Source organism: Ammospiza nelsoni, chromosome 7, assembly GCF_027579445.1.
Source record: "Ammospiza nelsoni isolate bAmmNel1 chromosome 7, bAmmNel1.pri, whole genome shotgun sequence".
NCBI classification, from domain to species: Eukaryota; Metazoa; Chordata; class Aves; order Passeriformes; family Passerellidae; genus Ammospiza; species Ammospiza nelsoni.
This window is the reverse complement of record NC_080639.1, coordinates 39822275-39849172: the sequence shown is the minus strand read 5'-3', so window position 1 is coordinate 39849172 and position 26898 is coordinate 39822275. Positions and strand designations below refer to the sequence as shown.

Sequence of the window (26898 nt, the reverse complement as noted above, 5' to 3'; positions counted from 1 at the left end):
TTGAAGCAGAAAAACCCCGGTGTTAAGTGTAAAATGGTTATGATACAATGGAATAGCAGACACCTATTATACAAATAGCATTCCAAGAAAGGAGGAACAGCACCCTGCTCCTCCAAGCCTTTTCTAAAAGGCTGTTAGTAATAGACCAACGCCACACCCGTGAGCTTAGAAACCATGCACACCAGGAACAGCAGGGAACCAGCAGAGCACGTACACCACAGCCCCTGGAATGCTGCCCCAACCACGGGCACAGACCAGCTCTTCCCCAGAACACCCCGACAGCCCAAGAGCAGCTCCAGTGGAAGCCTGGCACAGCACATGTCCCTCGCTGAACAGGCCGAGGCTCCCTTCGCTCAGCAGGGACAAGGATAGGGCCGCTCCGAGGCTCCCTTCGCTCAGCAGGGACAGGGACAAGGATAGGGCCGGCTCTGAGGCTCCCTTCGCTCAGCAGGGACAGGGCCGGCTCTGAGGCTCCCTTCGCTCAGCGGGCACAGGGCCGGCTCCGAGGCTCCCTTCGCTCAGCAGGGACAGGGACAGGGCCGCTCCGAGGCTCCCTTCGCTCAGCAGGGACAGGGACAAGGATAGGGCCGGCTCTGAGGCTCCCTTCGCTCAGCGGGCACAGGGCCGGCTCCGAGGCTCCCTTCGCTCAGCAGGGACAGGGCCGCTCCGAGGCTCCCTTCGCTCAGCAGGGACAGGGCCGCTCCGAGGCTCCCTTCGCTCAGCAGAGACAGGGCCGCTCCGAGGCTCCCTTCACTCAGCAGGCACAGGGCCGGCTCCGAGGCTCCCTTCGCTCAGCAGGGACAGGGACAGGGCCGCTCCGAGGCTCCCTTCGCTCAGCAGGGACAGGGACAAGGATAGGGCCGGCTCTGAGGCTCCCTTCGCTCAGCAGGGACAGGGCCGGCTCTGAGGCTCCCTTCGCTCAGCGGGCACAGGGCCGGCTCCGAGGCTCCCTTCGCTCAGCAGGCACAGGGCCGGCTCCGAGGCTCCCTTCGCTCAGCAGGGACAGGGACAGGGCCGGCTCCGAGGCTCCCTTCGCTCAGCAGGGACAGGGCCGCTCCGAGGCTCCCTTCGCTCAGCAGGGACAGGGACAAGGATAGGGCCGGCTCCGAGGCTCCCTTCGCTCAGCGGGCACAGGGCCGGCTCCGAGGCTCCCTTCGCTCAGCAGGGACAGGGCCGCTCCGAGGCTCCCTTCGCTCAGCAGAGACAGGGCCGCTCCGAGGCTCCCTTCGCTCAGCAGGTACAGGGCCGGCTCCGAGGCTCCCTTCGCTCAGCAGGGACAGGGACAGGGCCGCTCCGAGGCTCCCTTCACTCAGCGGGCACAGGGCCGGCTCCGAGGCTCCCTTCGCTCAGCAGGGACAGGGACAGGGCCGGCTCCGAGGCTCCCTTCGCTCAGCAGGGACAGGGATAGGGCCGCTCCGAGGCTCCCTTCGCTCAGCAGGGACAGGGACAGGGATAGGGCTGCTCCGAGGCTCCCTTCGCTCAGCAGGCACAGGGACAGGGCCGCTCCGAGGCTCCCTTCGCTCAGCAGGCACAGGGATAGGGCCGGCTCCGAGGCTCCCTTCGCTCAGCAGGGACAGGGACAGGGCCGCTCCGAGGCTCCCTTCGCTCAGCAGGGACAGGGCCGCTCCGAGGCTCCCTTCGCTCAGCAGAGACAGGGCCGCTCCGAGGCTCCCTTCACTCAGCAGGCACAGGGCCGGCTCCGAGGCTCCCTTCGCTCAGCAGGGACAGGGACAGGGCCGCTCCGAGGCTCCCTTCGCTCAGCAGGGACAGGGACAAGGATAGGGCCGGCTCTGAGGCTCCCTTCGCTCAGCAGGGACAGGGCCGGCTCTGAGGCTCCCTTCGCTCAGCGGGCACAGGGCCGGCTCCGAGGCTCCCTTCGCTCAGCAGGCACAGGGCCGGCTCCGAGGCTCCCTTCGCTCAGCAGGGACAGGGACAGGGCCGGCTCCGAGGCTCCCTTCGCTCAGCAGGGACAGGGCCGCTCCGAGGCTCCCTTCGCTCAGCAGGGACAGGGACAAGGATAGGGCCGGCTCCGAGGCTCCCTTCGCTCAGCGGGCACAGGGCCGGCTCCGAGGCTCCCTTCGCTCAGCAGGGACAGGGCCGCTCCGAGGCTCCCTTCGCTCAGCAGAGACAGGGCCGCTCCGAGGCTCCCTTCGCTCAGCAGGTACAGGGCCGGCTCCGAGGCTCCCTTCGCTCAGCAGGGACAGGGACAGGGCCGCTCCGAGGCTCCCTTCACTCAGCGGGCACAGGGCCGGCTCCGAGGCTCCCTTCGCTCAGCAGGGACAGGGACAGGGCCGGCTCCGAGGCTCCCTTCGCTCAGCAGGGACAGGGATAGGGCCGCTCCGAGGCTCCCTTCGCTCAGCAGGGACAGGGACAGGGATAGGGCTGCTCCGAGGCTCCCTTCGCTCAGCAGGCACAGGGACAGGGCCGCTCCGAGGCTCCCTTCGCTCAGCAGGCACAGGGATAGGGCCGGCTCCGAGGCTCCCTTCGCTCAGCAGGGACAGGGACAGGGATAGGGCTGCTCCGAGGCTCCCTTCGCTCAGCAGGGACAGGGATAGGGCCGCTCCGAGGCTCCCTTCACTCAGCAGGGACAGGGATAGGGCCGCTCCGAGGCTCCCTTCGCTCAGCAGGCACAGGGCCGGCTCCGAGGCTCCCTCCGCTCATGGGGGACAAGGACAGGGCGCTCCGAGGCTCCCTTCACTCAGCAGGCACAGGGATAGGGCCGCTCCGAGGCTCCCTCCGCTCATCGGGGACAAGGACAGGGCCGCTCCGTGCCCGGGGCAGGCCCAGGGCTCCCTGGGGACACTGCGGTGTCCCTGCCCTAGCGAGCCCGCGGCAGCTCTGAGGAAGGCACAGACGCGCGGCCCGGCCCGGGAGCATCCACACCCGCACCAGGAACCTCCTCTGTGGCTGCCTCCAATTCAATTGCATGCGAGATAACGAGGGGTGCCAAGCTTTTTACATGCTTACATCATCCTTTACTAAGTCTCTAAAATAATTCCATTTAATTCTGCACTTTCTATTTTGTGTAAACTGGACTGATGTCCAATCTCCACATTTCATCCAAATAACAGGAAAATTCCCGTAACATATCTGGCTCTACACATGACAAGACAAACCCAAAATTACCAAACTTGTGGGATTCACCCAGTAATAGATTATGCTTCCCACACAGCAATTTAACATTAGGGAAACAATAGTAGAAAAATGCATGAGAAATACCTGTCAAAATACGATCTGTTAAAATGCCCAGATACTAGTAGATGCCACACAAACACAAAACCCCAAAATTACCCCAGAAAAATACTTTAAAATTACATGACATTGCCAGGCATCTACCAGAGTATAAAGCAGGTTGCATCAGTTCTGGAGTGGAAGTTTGTAAAACAAACACATAAGGGAAGGTCTTGTGAAACCCCACGTCCATTTTTTTAAAAACTCTGAGTTGTACATTTTCCACTTCCAAGCAGCCTCTGGACAAAAACCTTGCGCAAGCATCAATCAACACTGGAGTTCTTACTCAGTGGTCAATGCAACCACAGAAACAAAAAGTTTGAAAAACCACACACAAAAATCTTGGAGAATGAAAATCAAATCCCAGTTTAGCTGCACCGAAGGATGCAACTGATTGGCATAATCTGATTACAAACTCCTTTTTTTTTCTCTTAGATACAAAGAGATACAAGGATGGCCGACTACAGTAATAATTTTATAGAGCTTAATATTCTAAAAGAGAACTTGAATTTTAAATTCAAACTAATCCTATTTGATAGGGAGGATAACTAAAACAGAAACCTTCACACCTGTCTGTATCAGTATTAAACATTATAAAATGCATCTAATTCTTCATTCAATATAAGGTGCTTAGAAACCAGAAGAATGCCACCTACATTACCAAAATATGTGTAAACTGAGTTTGATGCAAATGTGGAATTCAGATCACTTTTTAACATGAAGGAATAGGACCACTACCTTTACAGCAGTGAGAGCTTGAACAATGAACATGCAGCCTCTTTGATCCTGGATATTGAGAGCAGCCACAGAGAAAATTATGTTCCATGGATTCCCTCAACAAGCCCTTCTGGGAAAGCCTGTTTTGTCTTTCTCTCCCTTAACCTTTCTGCTAAAGTGAAACACAACTCTCAACCCACTTGATAAAGAAATCTGATATAAAATCATGCTACAATGGAAGAAATCCTCAATTCTGGAGTTCTGTTTCAGATGTGTTAAAAAGAAAAAAAAGCGCAGGATGCTGCTGCTGACCAAGGCTCCCTGAGAAACCCACAAAGTGAAGGAAGGACACCACCACATCCAACACTGATGTGACTACACACTAGCACTGACAGTCTCAAAGTCCACTCTGCTCCACAGGATGTGTTTCATCCTAACAAATATTTAAGAAAGGATGAGACCTTACAGACAAGTTCAGAAGGCCACTACATGTGGGAAAAAGAAAACAGTTGTAGGAACAAGGAAAGCCATCCAAACTGGGAAGTCCCTTCCAGAACAAGGCATCTCTACGTCTAAGCAGTAAGAAACTGGGTAAGGATTATGAAATCCAGTGGGTTTGAAATCCAGTCTTTCAACAGAACTGACAGGCAAGTGTACACAGAACTCTGTAACCTGGCTCAGTGACCAAGTGTGAGGTGCTTCATTTTTATTGTAAAACACTAAGCACTGCTCTTGAAGGGCTGTGTCTTTGAAATGCTTACATGCATGTGTGTGCTTGTACACACAGCCAGCCCAGCCTCAGGAGGGCAATCCAGGAGGCTTGGGGAGTCCAGTGTCCCATGCAAACACTGACCAGGAGCTGCAGAACCACTCCTGCCAAGTGGAGCCATCCACGGCCAGCCTTCTGGGACAGGACACAGGCTGCTGGCATGGCAAATACACACATGAGGGGAGAGCGGCATTTAATTCTTTTGCTCTCGAGGCTCTGGGAAGAAAAAGAGAGAAACTAGCATGGAATGGGAAGAAAACGCATTACAGCCTGAGTAAAGGAAGCAGTGAAGTGCAATGAGTGACAAACAATCCAGCAAAATTAGAACAAATGGTTTAAATGGCCAACCTTTGCCAACTCTGCTTGTACTTGACATTATTTGCTCACTTTCTGGCATTTATTTCTGCACCCTGGATTATTTTATCAGTACACAAAATATTAACATTCTCCTGTAACTCTTTAAAAAAAAAGAAAGAAAACAGGGAAAAATAAAGGTTATTCAGGTCACTGAAGTAATTTGCATATGTGTTTCAAGGGCAGAATTTTTTTTGAGGGGTGGTGTTTATATGTACATGGGATACATCACTGAAATTAGCTTCTGAAAAGACACATTAAATACTGAGTGCTCAGCAAAAAAGCTTAAGCTCTTAAATAACTGACAAGAGCAGCTGAAAGTGGGCAAAGCAACACAAGATAATCAAAACCAGCTCCATATTTTAAGCATGAAACAATGCTTCCTCTGTTGCAAGGTATTTTTAGAGTAACAACAAAAAAATCAAACTGAAACTTAAAAGTATTCCATTCCAAGTTCAATGTTCAAAATGTTAAAATTCAAAGCCTAATATCACAGAGCATTTGGACAGAAAAAGCCAACTGAATTTACATATTTAGATTGAAAAAGGCAAACTTATTTTATTTAATGGCCTTTCAGTTTTCCAGAACGGTACCTTGATGCTGTCAGCTGGGTTCAGAGTGTATTAGGCCAAAATGCTGAGTCAGATGCAATGCAAGACAGGGGTGTTAAAAGCTGCATTTAGCTGACCACAGGCAGCTGAGAATGAAACCTTTACTGCTACAGGCAAGTAATTCTTAAAACACTCAGTTTTAAAATAAAGATTAAATAGTGGGTCTGGGTCTTAAGAAAAAAATAGGCTTTTCTGCACAGCAGCTTCACTTTTCAGAGTAGCAATTTAGTTGCCACTAGCAATAAAAACAATAAATAAAAAACCAACCAAACAAAAAACCCCCAAAACCAAAAAACCCCAAAACCCAGTAACAGTGAATTTCAGTACATTTCTGTTTATCATTCCAAGTGCTGCCCCAGTGCAGCACGTCAGGCTTGTAACAGGGGCCTTGGCTGAAAGGAAAAGGAGAAAGTAAAACGGGTGGTGGAACCTCATACAAGCGATCATAGCTCATGTCTTCCAAAGACATTTTACTTATGAAAAAGAATACAAAGTATAATCTCAATTTCTTAATTGTATCTGATTATGTGAATAAAAGAGAGGAAATTCTGAATTCTCATATTTCATCCAACCTGTTCAGTATACAATATTCCTAAAGGACAAGGCAGACAAACAAAAGTAACTAACGATATGCCAGTCTGCAATGAAACATAATGCAGAAATAAAGCCTCCATTCCATACAAACATTCAGAAGTCTGTATACCCATACTTAAGCCAAAGATACTTACACGAAGATACCAGAATATAAGAAGGAAACTAATGCAAACGAAAAGTAAGTCTCAAAAAGTATGGAAAAAAATTAGGTCTGATCTATCAGATCTGAATCAAACAAGACACAGGAAAGATTTATTAATATGGACCCTTTTTGCAGACCAAATAATAAAAAAAAAATCGAAATATTCAGGCAACTACTGAAAGTCTGATGTTTACAAATCCATAAGTACTTCAATAACTTTTATTTCAGAAACCAAAACCACCCATCTTGTTTGTCCAAATTCTCTGCCTTTAAAGCTCCATGTTGCTGCATTCTAAACATCATCTTTTTGTTGACATAATAATCTGTCTCTTGTTATTTGACCACTACTATTAATATCTTACAAGCCCTGAAGCTGGAAAACCTCAAAGTCCCAACTACTTACCACACTGAATTTCTACTGACATCAATAAAGTTTCCAGGCACACCATGCACTACATTTGATGTTCAACTTCTGATGGGATTTAGTGCAGAAGAACACTGCAAACTAAGCACAATACTGCCATTATTCATGTTCCTTCAGGCCTGATATTGGGTCAACAGAATGACAATGGTCACGCTACTACAAAACCATCTGAAAAAACCAAGTATGTTCTGTAGAAACTTAATATACAGGATTTTATTTTCTTTTTAAATTAAAATACATTACATGTATTTTATACTGAATAAGCTTTTGCTTAGTTAGAAAAAAAAAAACATTCTCAAATGCAAGCGAGTTGACGACTTTGGGACAGTTTAAGAAAACAAATATAATTATATACTGGAAAGCAGCTGGCAGTACAGAAACCCAACAGGAAATACTAATAAAAAATTTATCTCTGAAGCATTTTTAAGCATTTAAGAATTAGTAGCTCTGTAGAATTTCTAAACCAATCATAATTGAGAAGTACTTTTTGTTTATATTCTGAAGCTTATTATGTATATTCTTTATACTATCACCTCTTCTAGGCACAAACAGGACTTACAGGTAACCTAGTAGAACTTGAACAACAGTCTTCTGGCCCTGATTGCTTGAACTGTGTCACTAACACACAAAATTTCTATGCTACATTAAAATAAAAACAGCCAGCTGCTTTCAGCTGAGGCCAGAGGCAGAAGATCTCCTTGTGGTTACAGAGGTCAAGTCAAAAACCTCAAGGAAATAAACTGGTTAACAAGTAAACCTCAACTATGAGAACACAGCAGGAGAGAGAGCAGAAACACACAATTCCATGGTAGGTAGGTAGAAACGCAGGGCAGAAACAGACCAAGAGCTGGGATTACGGGATTACCTTAAATGCAGAAAATAAAGTCCATTAACAAAGCAAAGCAAAAGACAAAGAGCAAGGAACGAGAACACACACCCTCAGCAGACAGCTCTGCCACGTCCCACTGGAGAGACACCTCCCCAGCAATCTCTAGAGGACTTGGAAACTTTGGAAGAGTTTAAAGAGATAACATGCATTTGATGACAATAAGCTAACAAAGAGGAGACAGCACCACTTTTTACTTGTTTCTGTTTACTCCCTTCCTGTTTCAAACATTGCCCAAACCGTTTTCTGTTACTTTAAGGTTACAGGCGCAGACTGTGGGTTCTTCCCCCTCAGGTTCTGTCCTTTACCAAGTATGTAAATCACTAATGCAAAGAAGGACAAGAGAAAGGAAAAATCAACTTACAGATAGTTATCTCTGTTGTATGGAAATAACTATGTCTGAAGGGATGTAAAGACAGGTTTCTCCATGCTGCAGAAAACCAGAAAAAATCTGGATACAGAAAAAGTTTTATGTCTGTGTAAAAAATTTAGTTTGTTTGAAATTTTGTTCATTTGGCACATCTGTTTACCTAAGTTGGACACCAACCACCTTGTCTTCAAATCCACATTTAGAAATAACATCCCTAAGTTCTGCTTGCAAAAGCTGCTCTACACGTAACTTGCTGCCAACACAGCTCTTTTCACCTGTGTTTGTGTATGTTTGCACAAATTGATAATTACATACGTGCATGTTTAAACACACTCATTTTGCTTCACTTAGATTGCATCTAATTCTACAACAGCCACCTACCTACCTATCAACACCTCCCAGCCACATCCAAATAAATCCATTTTAAAATGGGTTTATTACAAAACTGTTGTAGAAGAATTTCTACTGAAGAAACTTCAGGGTCTGAGCCCAACTGTGTATCCATAACTACTGCTTTTGGTGCTGCTTGAGGTATCATTTTCCCAAAAGTGACATTCCCACGTGACAGCCTTCCATCTGATCAAGGCAGAAGTTCTCTCTACAAAGACATTCTACCACTCTTTAGCAGAGCACCTGTCTCTCTCAAAGTATCAATACTAGTTCTTGAAACCCTATTTTTCAAGATAACCCTGAATTTAGGAATTTATTAAAACCTTCAATGAACATTCCCAGCAGCTAGATTTCAAAAGTGTTACACACAACTTCAGCTCTTAAGCCCTTATGTCAGGGCAAATGAGAAATTCTATTATTAAAATCCACACAAGCTACTGTTAAAACAGTTAGGGCTGTTTCTTTTTGTCCTTTAACCCTTTTACACATTTTAATGTTACAGCTGTGCCTGCCCTCAATCCAGAAAAAAACACCACCATTCCTACTCATATGAGTTCCACAAGCCTACCAGCTGTAAAACCCATAAAATAGAGTTAACACACAAACAGGAAGTTCTATTCAGTAAAACAGGAATCATCCCACTCAGATCTAAATCATGCAGACTTCCAGGCGTTCCTTTCATGGAACCCACGGGACAACTGGGGTTACTTCAGTTTAAGAATAAGCTGCTGCAGCTTAGCCTAACGCCCTTTCAATGTGACTCCAAATGGTCACGTGTGGTCAAGGCGCAGCTGCACCTCATCACTCTGGTGTCCCTCCTGCGCCGGCTGGGCTGCCCACTGTGACCCACGGAGATCTCACTGCCTTCTAGCTCCTCAGGATCACTCCTAAACCATGAATACACTGAAAAACGACCACGCAGTCTTCCCAGCTGCGTTCAGGGTGGCCCTACTGAGATGCGCTGTCTCCTTCCTCCCAAATTTGGAAGCTCTGAAAAACCTGAAAAATTTCTTAAAACTTCATCAGCAAAAAATCAAGGCCATGTGCCCACAGAGCTGAGAGAAGCATCTAAATTTACTACTGCACTCCTCTCTCCAACAGCAGTCTGAAGAATGGCCATGGCCATGTTAACAGTCTTATCTCTCTAGTCAGCTCCCATCGCTGGGGTGCATTGCTACTCTCTCCAGACAGCAGGAAATTTTAAGCTGTTCAGTTTCTCCCTGTTTTCAGTTTAAAGATCAGGGAGATGAGTGAGCAAAAATAAGCTCTACTAAGATCAATGTTCTTTGCCTTGCTTCACATCTTTTCTAAAAGTGGAGAAATGTCTTACAGCTGGAAGAATTGGAATGTCCTTTGGAACAACAGAGAAAGCTAATAAACTGGACATAACTTTACAGAAAGTCCTGGTGTAACACAGAACAGAATAAAATGCACACGTCTCTTCAAACTTTTCACATCATCTCTAAATACAAAAAACTACAAATCTCTGAAATCCAATCTATCAGTTATTTACTTCCTTTTAAAAAGTTGCTCCTGAATTCCTCCTTGCTCTAGCTCTCACCAGTTAGGCACTATTCACCAATTTTTCCCAATACTTGGTTTCCATAACATCTAATTAACATGTGAAGCTCTAGAGCTCTGCTTAAAAAACAACAAAAAACCCCACACAAATAAACAAACCCACCAAATCAAAAATTAAACCAAAAAAGCTTCCCACACTCTAAATCTTCCCTTGCTGCTCAGAAATACAGCAGGATTGTATTTGCAAAAACAGAGAAAAATCTTCTTTTGCACACATTACTACAGACAGATGTCATGAGATCCTAAAATAAAAGCCATGCTTTCTGACCTACAGGAAAAGGGTTTTTCCAAGCTTCAGATTTTAATCAAAGCCTGGTCAGAGCTCCATTCTGAACAGCCCAATTTTCCTTTTGAGCCAAAACCAACTTCCATCTAGTATTTTAACAAAAAATGTACCAGTGAAAGCCTCACCACAGGAATCTTTACCCCACTCTGTTTAAACAACCCCAGCTGGTAATTTCAAGTCAGCAGCACACACAGAATTAACAGAATGCCTTTCGTGTTGCTATGTGATCATTTCTGTGCATCTCTGATCTAGTGTCAGTGTTTTTTCTAATCAGCATAGCTCCCATCATTCAGTCATTTAGAAAGGAACTGTGGCAGAGCGAAAACTTCACAAGACCACAGAAATTTCCTGAAGAACAACACATTACCTGCCAGATGAACTCAGAACCAGTTTCTGCAAAAGAACAGTGAAAATACTCTCCCCTTGTAGGACTCAGTGTAACTGCATAGTTTTAAAAGCTGCAATGCAAGACATGTATGTAACTTGCTTTCCAAGAAAACAGGATTGTGTTGTTTTAAAGGTTCCAATAAACAAGGATGTGGCACCTTTATTATGCTCTGTTCTTTATACATTTAAGAAGTATTCAGATTTATTTGTATTTTACTCTGGGGGTAAGAAGTTCATGTTGCCAAAGACCATAAATTTACTCTAATGGATAGTTTAGGATCAAACTCATCAGAAAATCAGAAATGTTAGTCTACGTTAATAGTCTGAAGTTAAAAATGTAACTCTGAAAAACAGGTCACTTTCACTCAGGCCCATGAGCTCTCCAGCCACTGCAGCAAAGACTTCAGCATGCCAGGCACAGAGCAGGCATGTTCACATCAGTCACCAACACCTGCACATCTACAGCTACTGCTCCTCCTCAACAAGCATTGCTGGGCCTTCCTTACCCTTGAACATGGCAATGAGAGCTCTTAGTTACCCTTCTTCCTGGAAGGTAATGCAGGTAAGTAGTGGCCTACTAAATTTATGGTTAGTATTAAAATAAGTTTTATTTTAAGTAAGATTTGTTGATAATGATTACTTTTACCTTCAAAAAATTTCTGTAGTTAAAGCAAAAACTAGAACGTAATAGAAACCTGATAACCAGCTTAACAGCTTTTCACTAATTCAATAATTGTTTTTCAAAGGACATACATAATAAAAATTCTATTGCCCATAATACATAACCAGTGCTGAGTTTTTTGTAAGGTAAGGAATAAGCATTTTAAAGTGCATTTCTGTGGTCAGCAGGCCTGGCCCCAGGCCATGTAGGAGCTGGCAGCACACACAGCCTGCTCTCAGTACTTCTAGGGCAACAACCACAACCAGCTGCTGTCCCCGTGCTGCCCGCTGGAGATGCAGCAATAACTGCACTGGAGCTGCCTTGCAGGCAGGCCCAGAGCTGCAGCTCCTGCTCCCCGGGCAGCAGCTGGGCAGGCAGACAGGGAGCTGCTGCACCACAGGCTGGACAGTCCTGGGTTTGCAGCGCTCACCTCACCTGGGGTATAAAACATCACAGTAATACTCATACCTGGGTCTTTCTTGGTCCCTTTGCCACCCTCTCGGCTCTTTTTTAGAACGGCCTTTAACATTTTAAATGTTGCTCCTAGAGAATAACAGAGAGAAACAAAAATAAATGCAAGGTCCATTCCCACAAGCTGAAACAAGAAACAGGATCAATACAAATAAAACAGTGAAGTAATTACGAGAAACCTTTTGGTAGTCACATTTATTTCTTACAGCGTCACCTGGTTAAGCAAAGTGGTCATGCACAAGAAATGTTTCAATACTTGAACTAAGCAACTAAGAGTTTGCGGTCTTCTGGTCCAGAAAAGTAATGCAGCATTCTCCACATTCCACATCCAATTGCAGTTACAGGGCTAGACCTGAGTAAGTTGCTCTAAGATACCCCAGCAAAATAAACTAAAATCAAGCCCTAACTTCTGACCGGAGTTCAGCCGCCTGACTGGCGGCAACGGGAGCAGCCTGGTGTCAGCTGGGAATGCCAGCTGCAAGGCTGTACAGCAGGGATAACAGCAGGGATAACACGGTGCCACCCCACCTGTGCCCACACACAGCACACAGGGCAACTGAGCAACACACTCCTCCATCCCCACGGCACACCAACAGTCAACCTCAAGTGAGCAGAGCCTGACTGCAGGTGACTGCACATTTCAGAGAAGTATGAAGTACAAGAAAAATGTACTTGGGCTGATAAACCTGAAAGACAATTCTTTCACAGAAGTAACTTCAGCTACAAAGCAAGGAAAACAGAATGGAAGCAATTATGAAGATCACTTCTTTCCCAAAAAGCTTTCTGGGAGCATCTGACAACTGTAATTGCATTTGTTTTCTCTATTGAAAAATTCAAGAAGTATCTCATTTAAGAAAACCTTCGGTACGGAATAACGCAACAAGAAGGGGGGAAAAACGTAACCTGACTATGCTGTCTTATGTAACAGACTGCCATGAACCCCACATGACATCAACAGGAAAAGTAGAAGTCTTCCATCCAAAAACTGGATTCCTCAGAAAGTTCTCTTTATTTGATGGAATAAAGCAGAGAAAGAGAAATCAGTACAACAGAATTGTTCAGCTCCTATGAATAACCTGAAGCATACGCAACTAACAGTACCCAGAAGGCTGGAAGGTCTCCAGGGCCTGGATCACAGTGCCCACGCAGCTCTGCGCCAGCCTCACGCAGGTGGCAGCCAGGCAGGTCCCCGGGCAGGCAGAGGCTGTGCCCAGGGTGGCACCACACAGACGCTGCCGTCCTGCAGGGCCAACAGCCTCTGCAGCAGCTCCAGCTGCTGCCCAAAGCATGGAGATGAACCAGCCCTCCCCAAGCTCAGCATCACGAAAACGGAAAAACCTCGCAAACACACCCCCGAAACTGCATCATCTAACCAAAACATGAAATACACTGAAAGGAAATGATTTATGATTACTTACTGGATAAAAAGCAAAATAAATTTATCAAATTAAGCATACAAAAACCATCCACCATGTTAGAAAGCCTGCATTAAGCAATGGTAGGACCTGAAGGCGTTAATGAATTTCAGAATCTAAGAAAGATCCTTTACATACATAGCTAGAATAGAGTAGCAAGGGGGGAGGAAAAAAAAGGAAGACCTGAAAAGTCACAAATTATATTTAACTGTCTTATTTTGCAAATACAAGTGTGAATTTTCTATTAACCAGGACAGACAGGCTTCATATAGAACTGCAAGTCTACAGTATATGTCATTCCTATTCTTAGAATATAGATAAGGGTTAATGAGAGACCAAATAAAAGGAATCAAGGACAATTCCATCCTAGATTTTCTCTTTTTGGAATTGAGGCCAATTTCCCTACTGTGCAAAGACTTCTTCAATGATCTATTCTAACACAGAACATGACTGGCATGCAAGATGGTTGCTTATTCAGACCACAATCAGTGCAGATATGAAAGCTGCCTACTACCTGGAAATAAAGTCCACTTCCTTCCTTTTCCCCTATAAAATGAAATACAAAAATAAAGATAAGTACTTCCAAAGCAACTCACCTTTTGCTATGTGAGTTATGCACACAGAGAGAGCTAACCCTAAGGGCTGCAACAGCAAAGCAATTGCAATGCTCTTTCTTTGCAAGCTGAAGGGTATAAAAAATAAACTTAAGTAATGCTAAAACCACCACCTTGGGCCCAGTACAACATCATTCGCGTTCCAGGGCATGCAGGTGAACGCTGAGGGACTGAACCAACTACTACAGCTTAGAAATACTTCAGACGATGTTATCAAAAAGTAAAAAAACAAAGCCAAAAGATATACCAAAGTCATTTGCACCTACTGTGATGCTTACTGACACACATGCAAAAGCATTTCAGCTTCAGGTGACGTATTTCTTCATACCCACAGTTCACACCACAGTAACACCAATTAAAGTGAACAGAAATAGTGTGCGTTTATGATTTCTCATCCCTTGAATCAGGCACAAGATGCTAGATTTGTTCTGTTTTAAAGATAACTGTATTAATAGGATATTTTACAGTAATGCTGGCACGTTGTCTTTCTAAGCACACTGCACTTTCTTCTCACAGCTAAGCTGAAGTAGGAAAACTCCTTCACTCAGACATCAGGAACCCTTTCAGCTACTGCAATTGCTTCACTTTGGTAAACAACTCCAATTCATGATTTCTTAATTCCAATTTTTAAATTCTGCCATGAAACCACTTGTTTGGTGTTTGTTGGGTTTTTTTAAAGATTTAAAAACTATCATTCCCATTTTAAAATGGGTATTAGATGTGGACTTGTTATCCCAGAGTCCTAATAATAACCATGTCCCAACAGAACTCTTCTGCTTGTTGAATTGAAGACCCTGTCAGCTGCTGACAAAGGTGGACTCCCAGCTCACACCAAGATCATTTTCACATGGATGCTGTCCTCCCACCAGTTCAACTGCTTTCTTCAGAGGCAGAGGACATTCCATTCCATACATGCTTCCTGCTCAGAGCATGAAAGGAAAGGGCAGAAAGTCCCTTGATTCAAGAATTTATAATGATCAGCTTCTTTATGAACAACTCCAAAGTATCGTCAGCTTTATAAAACACAAATCTTAGCCCATGGAAAGAGTCAGGAGCACGGGCACATGCAACAGTTCATGTCTCAATCTTTGTAAATTAAGTACTTCATTACCTGAGGAATCCCCTCTGAAAAGCAGAGATGGAAAAATCTCCCCACATTTTCACTCAGCCTGCAAGTCTCTCCTTAAAACTCAGCAACTTCCTTGCATGGGAGTATTTTCCATGTAAAACTCCTGCTGAAGACACCAACATCAGGAACGAGATGATTCACAGCTCCTGTTGCACCTCCCTGGCCTTTTGGAGAGGGTTATTTTCAAGGATCTACCCACAGGAGTTCATCACTACTGCAGAGGTCAAATAAACTAATCCCACATGGCAGGTACGCACCTGAGCTAACGCCCACGGACTCCTGACATTACTACCCACAGCTGTGTTCAAGCTTCCAGATTTAGATCCTGAAAATCAATGAGCACTTATTGGCAAAGAAATCCAGGGTAGAACATCTTAGTCTACTGTCCGCACAGAAGTACTTAAGTATTTGCCACCTTTCAGTGTAGGATTTATGAAACACATACTTCAAATAATCTGTATTTTTAAAGTGTACTTTGCATTTTTGAATCCAAGGATTCAAATCTTTGAATCCCAAAATCCTAAGCTTCAAAAGAAAACTTCATTTAGTCAGAACTGCTTTCACTGCCTACAAATACATTTAGAGTGTCATTCTATGTATCACACAGAAAAGTTCCAACATTTCCCTTTTCTCGCAAATTCAAAGTCCTTTTGTTGAACTGCAGGTTTCAAACAAGAGGAATATACAGCAAAAAACCAATACTTAAAGGAGCAAGGTATTACTGATCCAACAAATCAAGTAAGTAAAAAAATCCTTCAAAATTACTACATTTTGTAATAAACAGAGGGCACATCCCATGATATGCGACTACTAATTCATGAATGAGCAGACACTTGAAGAGAATAGTGTTTTTACTTTTAAGACACAATTTCCAGTGAGAAATATTTCTGTTATGATTATTCAAATGCATGAATGAAAATGATAAAGCATACACTGGAGAGGTCTGTCCCCGACCCTTTGTCCCTAGCCAAGTAAAAAGTGGCATATATATATAATGTTTCCAATACATTATATTTAGCCAGACCCACTAAAGTTAAATTGTTATTATTGAAATATTTTTATACAATCCCCTAAACAATTATGGCCTTTACCCTTTGTAGGCATTTCTCATGCAGAAAGATCAATCTAAGTACAAAAGAGATACAATACAGATACAAAACTGACAAGCCATAGTACATTTGCATCATTTGCTCTTCACTCAATCATCTAATCATTATTAAACTTACCAGTGAGACACTCCACATTTTCTCCCTCTCATCTGACCGAGTGAAAGCTATGCAGCAGTTTAAAAGGAAACTGCAAAACAACAGCAAGGTTTCCAGTTTGTTGTTCACTTCTCAAGTGGAATTATGCCCTGAAGCACTATTAAAACACAATAAGAGGTGAAAGATGAGGAAGTGTGAGAAAAACCTCATTATCATATTAGCTGTTAGAGTGTGCTTCTGCAGTAGCTTTTTCCCCACCAGTCTAGATCTAGATTTAATTTCTCAGATGCCAGAGACGTAACTATTATGCCCTGCAATCACCTAGTTTTCTGCTATGTTACTCTTTTACCAAATTGCTGATTATTTTGGCCAGTATCCCCAAGGGCTGCCAACACACAGGGGAAAAGCTGGTCGCTTCACCTGACTGCTGTCCAAAAATCTTGGGCAGGTGCCAGACACTGCAAAAATCACTCTTTATCGTCTTTTCAGAGATTACTGCTCCCCACTACTTGTACCCACCCTGAAGCACTGAAGCAACTGATCTGCGCTGAAGCAGATGGAGAGCACTCACAAGCCAGAAGCATCCACTCCAAAGGTCACAAGCCCCTGTCTGAACCAACCCGAAGGACTCAGCAATCCTGCAGATGGAGAATCACGAGTGGAATCACCCGGCTGGCACACAGGAAAGAAGAGCAGCAGCCGCCAACACAACCTGAAAACCTTACCTGTTCACGGCTTTTCTGACCACAGCACAGGTGTTTTAGATTTTTTGTTCCCATTCTGCTGAGACCCTCCAGAGAAAAAGCCAAGACCACAGCCATCTACCTTCTTCTACAGTCTTCCCTTTCTTCAGTTATGACTTACAAAACAAAATTAAAACTAACTAATCCAAACAAAATCCCAAACAAGGTCAGTATTATGTCCAGAATACAAAAGAGGTGACTTTTTTCATCATCACAGCTACTTTGCAGGTTTTCAATTAATCTAGTATGCCTGAGATTTTAATTTTTTAAATAAACATTACACTAATGACAGCTGTATTTCCTTGAATGCTAACATAAGACGGTGCTGGTAAAGCTTCTTTCTATTTTAGTTCCTTATCACATCCTTATTTCCAAATCTCCTATATTCTTCATCCTTATCAAGTATTTTCAGGATTTTATTGTCTGCTTTTTCATGGAGTTCTTCTCCTGTTTTACTAATAGTTTTCTCCTAACACTACAAATCTATATTCAAACACACACCGGAAAATGCACCTGTATTTGGTGTGAATCTTTTCTCCCCCACGTCAGCTACCCTTAGAAATTCTGGGACAGTATGTTTACTATAAACCCAAATCACAAAATACCTGATCTTGAAATGGCTGGGAATCACAGCCCCTCACTTTTTCTAGAAATCAAATGCAGAGCTCTATCCAAAATCTGTACGCAAACAACACATTACTTCCTGCTTCACAGGCAGAGATGAACATATATATGATTATGTAAACACTTTTGAAGGTTTTAATATGGCTTTTAAAATACACTACTCTGATGTCAAATTGATATTTATGTTTTCTTCCTTAGGATAACTATCCTCAGCTTTAATTACCAGAGGTAGAGTGATACGTGTGCAACAGCCTGAAATATCCAAAATGACAGAAAGGAAACATTAGCACTCACTAGGACTTTGATAAGGGCAGTCACAGAATGGTTAAGGTTGGGAAGGACCTCTGGAGGTCATCTGGTCCAGCCCCCTGGTCAGGGCAAGTCACACAAGAAAATCTTGGAAACCGCTATCAAAAATACAAAGCAAAATTACTTCCTTCAGAGAACATAACTGTCTAAATTGATCACTGCGCTGGATTTGGCTTAGACAGTTAGTAACAATTAATATAACATGACAGTACCTCCTGCAACCCTCCTCCTCCCAAAAATAATAAAAGAAAAGCAAGTGCTAAGTGACCCTAAAATGTGGGAGTGAGCAGCAACACAAGGAACACAAAGCTCAAACATACTGGACTATCCAGGACACATCAGCACAACTGCACAACTACACACATACACAAGAAGAAGGGTATATATCTTTGTGGACAAGTAAATGAGCAAACTTTGGAATTAAACATTAACATTTTTGAGGATGCCTAAAGAACAGACATGAAATTCACATAATCCAGAAAGTATGTTGGGTACCTACATATATTGCCTCTAACGTCAGAGCATCTCAGAACACATGACAGCTCATAGCAGCCTGCAGGAAGGGGAACAATCTTATTTCCATTTCACCTAAGGGGAGCAAAGCCCCGTTTTCTCAAGGTCGTACTGGTGGAGCCTTTACAAGATGGCCACTGGGGTCAGCCCTGTGCTCCTGCTGCATTGTGTCAGATGGGATTCATCTGCTCTGTGCTTACAGAGGAGATGGCGTAGGAAAAAAGAAGGCTCTCACAGCAGATACAGAAGGAAGGAATGCCACTCCCCCAAATCACAACAAACTGTTAGATTAGCTTCGCTATTTCCTGAAATCTCACTCATCAGAACGAGGCAAAGCAAAAATATTACTCTCCCTGCTTTCCACCTCAGATCCTGGGACGATGCCTTTTTCTGTCTCTTGTGAAATGTAAACCTTCCATTTTTAATTACCCGCTTGTGTTGTTTTATGGACCAGACTCAGGCATTCTCCTGTAGTGCAAAGCACAAGCAAGCGCTCCGTGTTCTCCCCACTCCCTTCCCTTGAATCCCCCTCAGTGCAGCGTACAGTGCAGGGCACGGAGCCCTGCTTTCAGCACTAACATCGGCCGTTGGCACGCTCCTGCCCCTGGCACCACACACAGGGCCTCCCCCAGCCCCGGCTGGCACGTGTGGGCTCTCCCGACACACCGAGCCCAGACCAGGGAGGTTATTCACATGAACCACACACAGCCCTGCGGTATGACCTAACTCCTTGTCAGCCCCTGCAGAGCTCAAATTAACGACAAGAACATGGAATACCCAGAACATCCCAGAGTTCACTCAAGAAAATTAAAGGCTTGCCTATACAAGGGGCAAAGAGCTTCACATTCATACCCTCCTCCATCCTGCAATAACTCCCTGGTGTAGACAAGATCCTACATGCTCTTACCAAAAATATTAAATAGCCGGCAAGCCCGTATTTATTAAAATTTTACAGTTGTCCTGTTGTTTTCAGTAATTAAACAGCCAAGCACCACTACAGTTTCTAACTCAGATGCCAGAAAGCATTCCTTCCACAGGAAAGCGTCCAAACCAAATAAATTTAAATCCTCACAACCAGAATTTGACTACTAGTGGAACACAGACTTTTACACTTAAAAACCCCAGTAATTATTCATTAAAATCTTAAGTCTGTGTAAATCTTTACAAGTTTGCCAAGATAGTGCATACTGCCTCCCCTTAACCTGCTCCTGAGACACCTACAAGCCCACGGTACATCACATGAGTAGAGTCCACTGATACACCAAGAGAAGCAATGCAACGCCAACAAGAACTCATTCAGGTAAAAATCCTGCCAACAGAAGAAATACTGCAAAGAAACAAAATTCAGTTTTTCTCCTGGGGAAGGCTGAGAATTGAAGAAAGGAGGCTCAAGCAGGGCTCACTGAGAAGAAAAGCACCTGTTTTTCCTATTAGCAGAGATGATGAAAACAGGTAGACAGTAAACTTTTTTCTACCAGATGGTGGGACAGTGTGAGATTCCCCAAATGCTAGTGAGGCAGATGTTTGGGACGTGCAAAAGGAGCTTTCTGGAGAAGCCCAGATCCCCAGTGAGACCCAAGGCAGCTCTGGTGGCACGCACAAGAGCCTTGGGGGACCTTCTGCGCGGGCATGGAGGAGCAAAAAGAGAAACAACTCCTCCCTGACAAACCATTCAGCAGATTCTTCTGATGCAGACTTTTACCAAGCTTTGAACTCCAGCACAAAAAAATAATGTAATGTCACTTTTTTTCTTCTTTCCTTATTGCCTTAAAAGGACAAAGTGCAACACTTCTGGTTGGGGAAAAAACCCAATATTAATTAGGTCTTTTTTCCCCCTCAGACTTTTAAACTATGCCCAAAACCTCAAAATGAGTATAAAACACTTTATAAGCTGCTGGTGACATACCACAGTGGCACAAAGAAAGGCTTAGACAGAGAATAAATAAACAAAAACATACACACCAGCTCTGTATTGCTAGAGTTTTGAATATACCAGCACCACTGAATTCTGAAACTGCACAACAGATTAGTACATGACACTAGAAGCCACAATGTTCCTATACTCCATTCTACCTTTGCCAAGTACAGTTTATCTGAGAGTAAAGCAAAGTCTTCCCTTTATGGCTTGTCTCCTATCTTTTCAAAGGAATTTTTGCATAAACATAAACATTCTGTATCAGTAGTTAGGAAGCGCTGGAAATTTTATCCTATCATGCCTATTCTTTGTGGCAGCAATATTCCGCTTCAAACTTTCAATTGCTGGAAAATTTTGTAGAAAAATCTAGGAAGTCAGTCCTTACTAACACAAAAAAAAAAAATCCCTTTGCAACCTCAGTGGTATTTGGCCCAGTGTAAAACAGACCTAAATAATCAACTGAACTCAAAGGCATTTCTGGTGTAAAACACAAAACCAGTCTCCATAAAACCCACACCGAGAATATTTTGTGTTTTGTCATTCTTGTTCAAAAGCTACAACAAAAAAACCCCAAACAACAAAAACCCCCACACAACACAGAAAAAGAGTCAAACCCAAGCCTCTACCAACTTCCACCTCATTTAAATTCCAAAAAGCAAAGGTTATATTGTGCTTTTATTTACTCTTACTTGGATATTGTTCAAATACTTAATTGTTAAAGCATGGTCAGAAATATAGATCCTAAGGAAGGGGACACCTGCTAAGACAGAAATGGATTAGTTGAATTGTAAATGACTGAAAAGAGAAAAGCACAGTCTTTAGACTACACAAATTCTAGTATTTTTCTAGATAACACAAAGCTGAAGGAGATAAAATCTGAACTGTCTTTTCAGCAAGTAAACGCCTCTGCTGTTTTAAGAGGGATAGCTTTGGATTTAACTTAAAACTACCAGTTTTTGACAAGTTAAAAGACATATCTACTACTTCATGTAGCAAAGTTCCACCAGAATCTAAGACAACATTTAAAGATGTAAAACCACTGTGACCTACCCAAAGGTCCACAGGCCCGACTCCATCGTGGAGCTGCAGAGTTCACATTTACACACAAACACACACATCAAAAACCTCCTGTCAGGGCGTTTCCTGTGTGCTAACAAGCTCCAGCTTCTCTCCTGCTGGAGCTAAATTTAGCCATGACTAAGATCGAGTCTTAAAAAAATAAAAAGGAAAGCAAAAACCTCCTAACAATAAACAACAACAACAAAAAAAAAACCCACTAGCAAACACAAAAAAACAACTACTCCACATACACAACTGCAGTGTAGCGCAGCAAACATTTTACAGAACCCTTTGGTCTTAAAGCAGTTAATTATCAAATATATGAAATACGCAGCAAACAAGCAGCAGCCCCTCACCCTATACACATCTGAAAATGCACTTTAAGGGCTCCAAAGCACAGGTGACCCCAGCTCTCACTGCTCAGCAGGTGTATGTGACAGCTGGTGACATCCACAGGGCAGGCAGAGGCTCCACCGCGGCCAAGGGTGCCTGGCCATCGGAATTAGAGCACCCACCACAGCCTGCATCAAGCCAAAAAGATTTCTTACAAAGTCTTCAGGCTTTGCTGCAAACATTGGAATTCTTGAATATGTTAATTACAGATTTGTCTGATCTAGATGGGGCACAGGCAGGCAGAAAGGTACGAAACAACTCAGGGACAAGGAGCTTCAGCACTGAGGCTCCTGCCTGCAGCCACGCTCTCCCATGGCCACACTCCACACTGCCCCGTGTCCTGTGTGCCTGTGGATTGTCCTGACCAACCCTTGGGATCCACACAGGATCCCACACTCCACACTGCCCCGTGTCCTGTGTGCCTGTGCCTTGTCCTGAGCCACCCTCGGGATCCACACAGGATCCCACACTGCCCCGTGTCCCGTGTGCCTGTGCCTTGTCCTGACCAACCCTTGGGATCCACACAGGATCCACACAGGATCCCACACTGCCCCGTGTGCCTGTGCCTTGTCCTGAGCCACCCTTGGGATCCACACAGGATCCCACACTGCCCCGTGTCCCGTGTGCCTGTGCCTTGTCCTGACCAACCCTTGGGATCCACACAGGATCCCACACTGCCCCGTGTCCCGTGTGCCTGTGCCTTGTCCTGACCAACCCTTGGGATCCACACAGGATCCCACACTGCCCCGTGTCCCGTGTGCCTGTGCCTTGTCCTGAGCCACCCTTGGGATCCACACAGGATCCCACACTGCCCCGTGTCCTGTGTGCCTGTGGATTGTCCTGACCAACCCTCGGGATCCACACAGGATCCACACAGGATCCCACACTGCCCCGTGTGCCTGTGCCTTGTCCTGAGCCACCCTCGGGATCCACACAGGATCCCACACTGCCCCGTGTCCCGTGTGCCTGTGCCTTGTCCTGACCCCCCTGAGGATCCCCCCTGGGCCCTGACAGCTGTGACACCTCTGTGTCAGGCGGGCTATGCGCCACTGTCACCTGGCACATCTCTTATGTGGGGTCATTCTGATAGAGCTGGGCCACCAGGTATCTCTTCTTAAAAATAAGAAGAGATAAATTCCACTGCCACTTGCATCACTAATCGGCGGGAATTCTGCTGCAGAGTGAGATGAGACTGCGAACAATTCTACTGTAGGTTGTGGTGTCTATTTCTCTTTTAAGACCACCCTGTATTACAGAACTCTAAAAGATGGAGGAAATCTGCATTTAATGATAATCTACAAGTTCTAATTTGCATCACCATGAATTAAGGGCAGCTGATATAAACCACTCCCATACTCAAAACACATATCTGTAACTTTGTATATATTTTATATATTGTATATATTTATTATGTAGTTACAATATTTAAGATAACTACAACTTTAAGCTGCATGTAGTTTTCCAATTTCATACACACCTAGATACAGCTGAATTCCCTAATGCACATGAGGAAGAACTAGATGACTTCAAGACTATCTGCATTCACAAAATTATTTTGGTCATTTAGACTGCAAAAGTGCCTGAGAAGTGCTTCACAAAGAGTGCCTCACCGAGTCAGTCACCTCACAAACCCTGCAAACCATAACCCTGCACCTGTTGACACAGTGTTTACAGAAAAAGGTCAGACAGGCATAATTCAGTGAGCGTTGACACCAACTTCCACAGCATGAAAAGGCAGCTTTTGACTTGACCAGACACTTAAATTTCAGCAAGGGCTGTGGCAGAACTCAGCACTGCCATCACTGCACATCACTTCTGCAGCCCAGCAAGAATGTCAGGCTGAGGTGTCACACCAGCCACGAGGCTGACAGCAAACTGTTCTCTGCCAGCACCAAGGACTTGTCCCGTGGGACCAGACACCAATGGGACACTCACATCTGTCCAGCTGGCTGATCTGCACAGCCAGTCACTCCAAAAGCCAGAGGAGCTTCTGCTTTCAAACTGGCACCCTCATTAGAAATGAGTATTCCAGATCGAGAGGAGAAAATATTTGAAATATTAAATAGATGACACCACCTCAGGAAACGAAGCCCATGTGCCAGCAATGCTCCCAATCACTCAGTGGAGAAATACCTCTCACAGGCACAGCTGCCTGGCCCTTTGTTCCCACACTCTAACGAACATCCCTCAGGCACAGGAGTATCTCCATACTTTACACAAGGAGGCCAAGCACTGAAGCTAAGATATTACAAAATCGAATATTCTAGTAACAAAGTACCTTTACAGATTAGGCCTATGGCATAGCAAGCCTCCTCTTGGTGAGAGGGGGAGCAAAAACAAAATTCCAGAAACACAGCAAGGGAAACAGGACTTTCAGAAGTTAACGTCATTCCATGAACATGAACTAGAACGAATATCCTTCAAGAAGCAGGAATGACAATGATGGATGAAAAAAGCCCACACAGTGATGTATCACCTACACAAGCACAAAAATCTGAAATCACTACCCTGGATAAACCTCTCAAGGTTTATGAAGCTAAAACAGGGAGGGGGAACAAGAGGACATTTTAGCTGTGAAAGGAGACGAAAAGCACCCTGTTTGACTGAAGCACAAACCAAGTGAAATATAAACTGTGCTCCAATTCAGACTCTCCTTCACTCCAGTAAGCAGGAGATGGACACCACAGGAGACTCCAAAATATCTGTGGAGAGCCCAAACACAGCATAGAGATCATCCCCTGAGCTCTACAGTTTTATACTTAGATAAATAATCTAGTCAATTAAGCATGCTGAAATACCTCTACAGAACGATTAATTCAGTCATGCTAAACAATGAATTTTAAAAGCAAAGGATAGTAGGAGACAGCAGAGCAAACAGACATATTAACGTTAGACCACACAATAGATATTCTGCATTAATGAGCAACTGATCCCTTTATTTACTTCCCTTCAGGATAAGATCAGAGAGGTTAAGGCTCCACAAAAACAAACTTATTAAAAATAAATAAATAAATAAATAAAATAGGCACTTATCGAACTAAAGTCAAACACAAAACCAAACGTAGTGAGGATCACGTAATGTTCCAGAGGTTGCTTCTGGGGTTTCTTCAGTTTGGTGTTACGCTATGCCTTCAATACCCAGAGGTCAGTTTTCTAACAGTGGTGCTTCCTATACACAAACATATTGTTAAGAAATAAGACCTTACACATTTGGTAGGCCATATGCTGTGATTTTTATTTCCATTGCAGCAGCTTTGTGATAAAAAAACTCTCCAACCTCCACATCAAGTCTTGGGAGCTGAAAGCAACAAAAAGGCTTGAACTAACCCAGTTTTCTCAGACTTTCCCACACATAAAACCTAAAGCTGACCTTTATCTATTTTTCCGGAAAATATGAAGATCTAGCTCCTGACAGAGCCTGAAATACCACTTTTTAGTCAAAACAGCATCCCAACATATAAACCTTAATTTTAAAATAATGGGTATAAATTACAATTTACAGATATTTATGGATGTCGTTACAAATAACTAACAGATCAGGCTAATATTCTTACACGCACAGGAGTTTGAAAACTTGCTAAATAATCTTCCACCTTCAAAGAAAGGTTTAATCTTGATAAGGGGAAGAAATTCAGCTAAAGAAAAACAAACACCTCTGCTAAGACTGCTCAGCTGCCTTCCAACATATAATTCAGATCACAAAGTTGCCATGGCATCAACTTCAGGACTGTGGTCATACACACAAAATGTCTTTTTTCCTACATACTCTTATGGGAAGCTGAGCAACTCTGGCCATGAAACAAATATGTTTTGGCTCTAAAGCAGATATAATTCATCACTATTTGGACATTCCAATGGTTAGCTACACTGAGAAAGCAAGGCAACCAGAACTTCAGAGCATCCACATAAATGAAGCGTTGAATGCACTATCCAAACAGTGGCAAAAAGAAGCAGTACTTATGTCTACCTTGCTCACTGGCACTATTTAATAATATACTACCATTTTTCACTTAAACAGCACTTATACAGCAGATCAGAACAAATGGGAAAGGTTCATTTTTGGCCACTGTATAATAACAGCGGAAGGAAATTTTCTAGGATCTAAGGCATCACACTTATTTCCCAAATTCCCTGGTATTTTCAATTTTTAAGTATCAGGCTATTTTTAAGCAACAGTTATCAAAAATACGAAGTAACATAGGACTTCTGCATATACTGAATAATCCTGCAAAACTCTGAAGTAGGCTGGATGAGTAAAACATTTAAAATACTCCAGACCAGCGAACAAACCTCTTGCCAACTGTTTTTACACCCAGCAGTCACAGAAGCCCAAAGTAAACCTCCCACATCCTCAGCTGTTAGCTTTCCAAATGGTGCAAAAGCAGCGGCTTCGTCAGGAACCGCCATGCAAGGCAGAGCAGGCGAGTGCCACTGCCACCCGCGGGGCTGCAGAGCGGGGACAGGGGCAGGGGACACATCCGCAGCACACCCAGGCGCATCCAAACCTCCTTCCGTCCCCGGGCTCTGACCTCACACAAAGACATCTCCAGACACATTCTGTTTTAGAAAACAGTCATTCAGGACCCAGTCCCCTATCTAACAAATATGCATTATGAGGCTATGGCAAACAAATGCTGAGAAATCAGAAAGCTTTAAGAAAGTCTGCTTCAAAATACACCGTTCCTATGCACTATCAGTAACTCACGTATTAAAAACGAATCAGCTTATCGTTTTATCATTTTATGCTTGAGATCCCAGCAGGAACACTGAAGACATCTAGGGCAGGCCCTTCTGCTCCAGCCGTCAAAACAAGGTCGCTGCCCACAGACACGCACGTGTCCCGTCCCGTCCCATCCCGCGCAGGGCCGAACCCGCAGCCCGGCTCTGCCCGGGCGTTGTGCCTCTTCTCAGGGGCTCTTCCTCGCCTTCCAATACCGAAACCAAACACAAACACCACCAAGAAAGCAAGTTTTGAAGAAAGCAGGTTTCCCCCCCCCCCCCCCCCCCCCCCCAGATCTTTAGTGGTAATGGCATGAAAACCGCCCCAGTCACCAAAACGTGACAGTGCGGGCCGGAGAGGCGGAAATCCCGGCCGGGCCCCGCCC

At 44.3% G+C, this 26898-nt stretch overlaps 1 protein-coding gene across 7 annotated transcripts in view; it reads right to left on the bottom strand.

Moving 5' to 3' along the window:
* Positions 1 to 26898, bottom strand: part of TANC1 (tetratricopeptide repeat, ankyrin repeat and coiled-coil containing 1) — a 62688-nt gene that overhangs the window by 35450 nt on the left and 340 nt on the right. For 2 of the 7 annotated variants that reach the window (XM_059475988.1, XM_059475991.1), the window contains exon 2: positions 11872 to 11946. In XM_059475988.1, coding sequence (XP_059331971.1) covers positions 11872 to 11932 — 61 coding nt within the window. In that variant the 5' untranslated portion in view covers positions 11933 to 11946. Of the gene's footprint in view, positions 1 to 6821; positions 6924 to 8092; positions 8159 to 11871; positions 11947 to 15014; positions 15104 to 16258; positions 16395 to 16756; positions 18012 to 26498; positions 26719 to 26898 lie in introns of those variants that run through there. The other 5 variants (XM_059475990.1, XM_059475992.1, XM_059475987.1 and 2 more) reach the window with 5 other exon arrangements.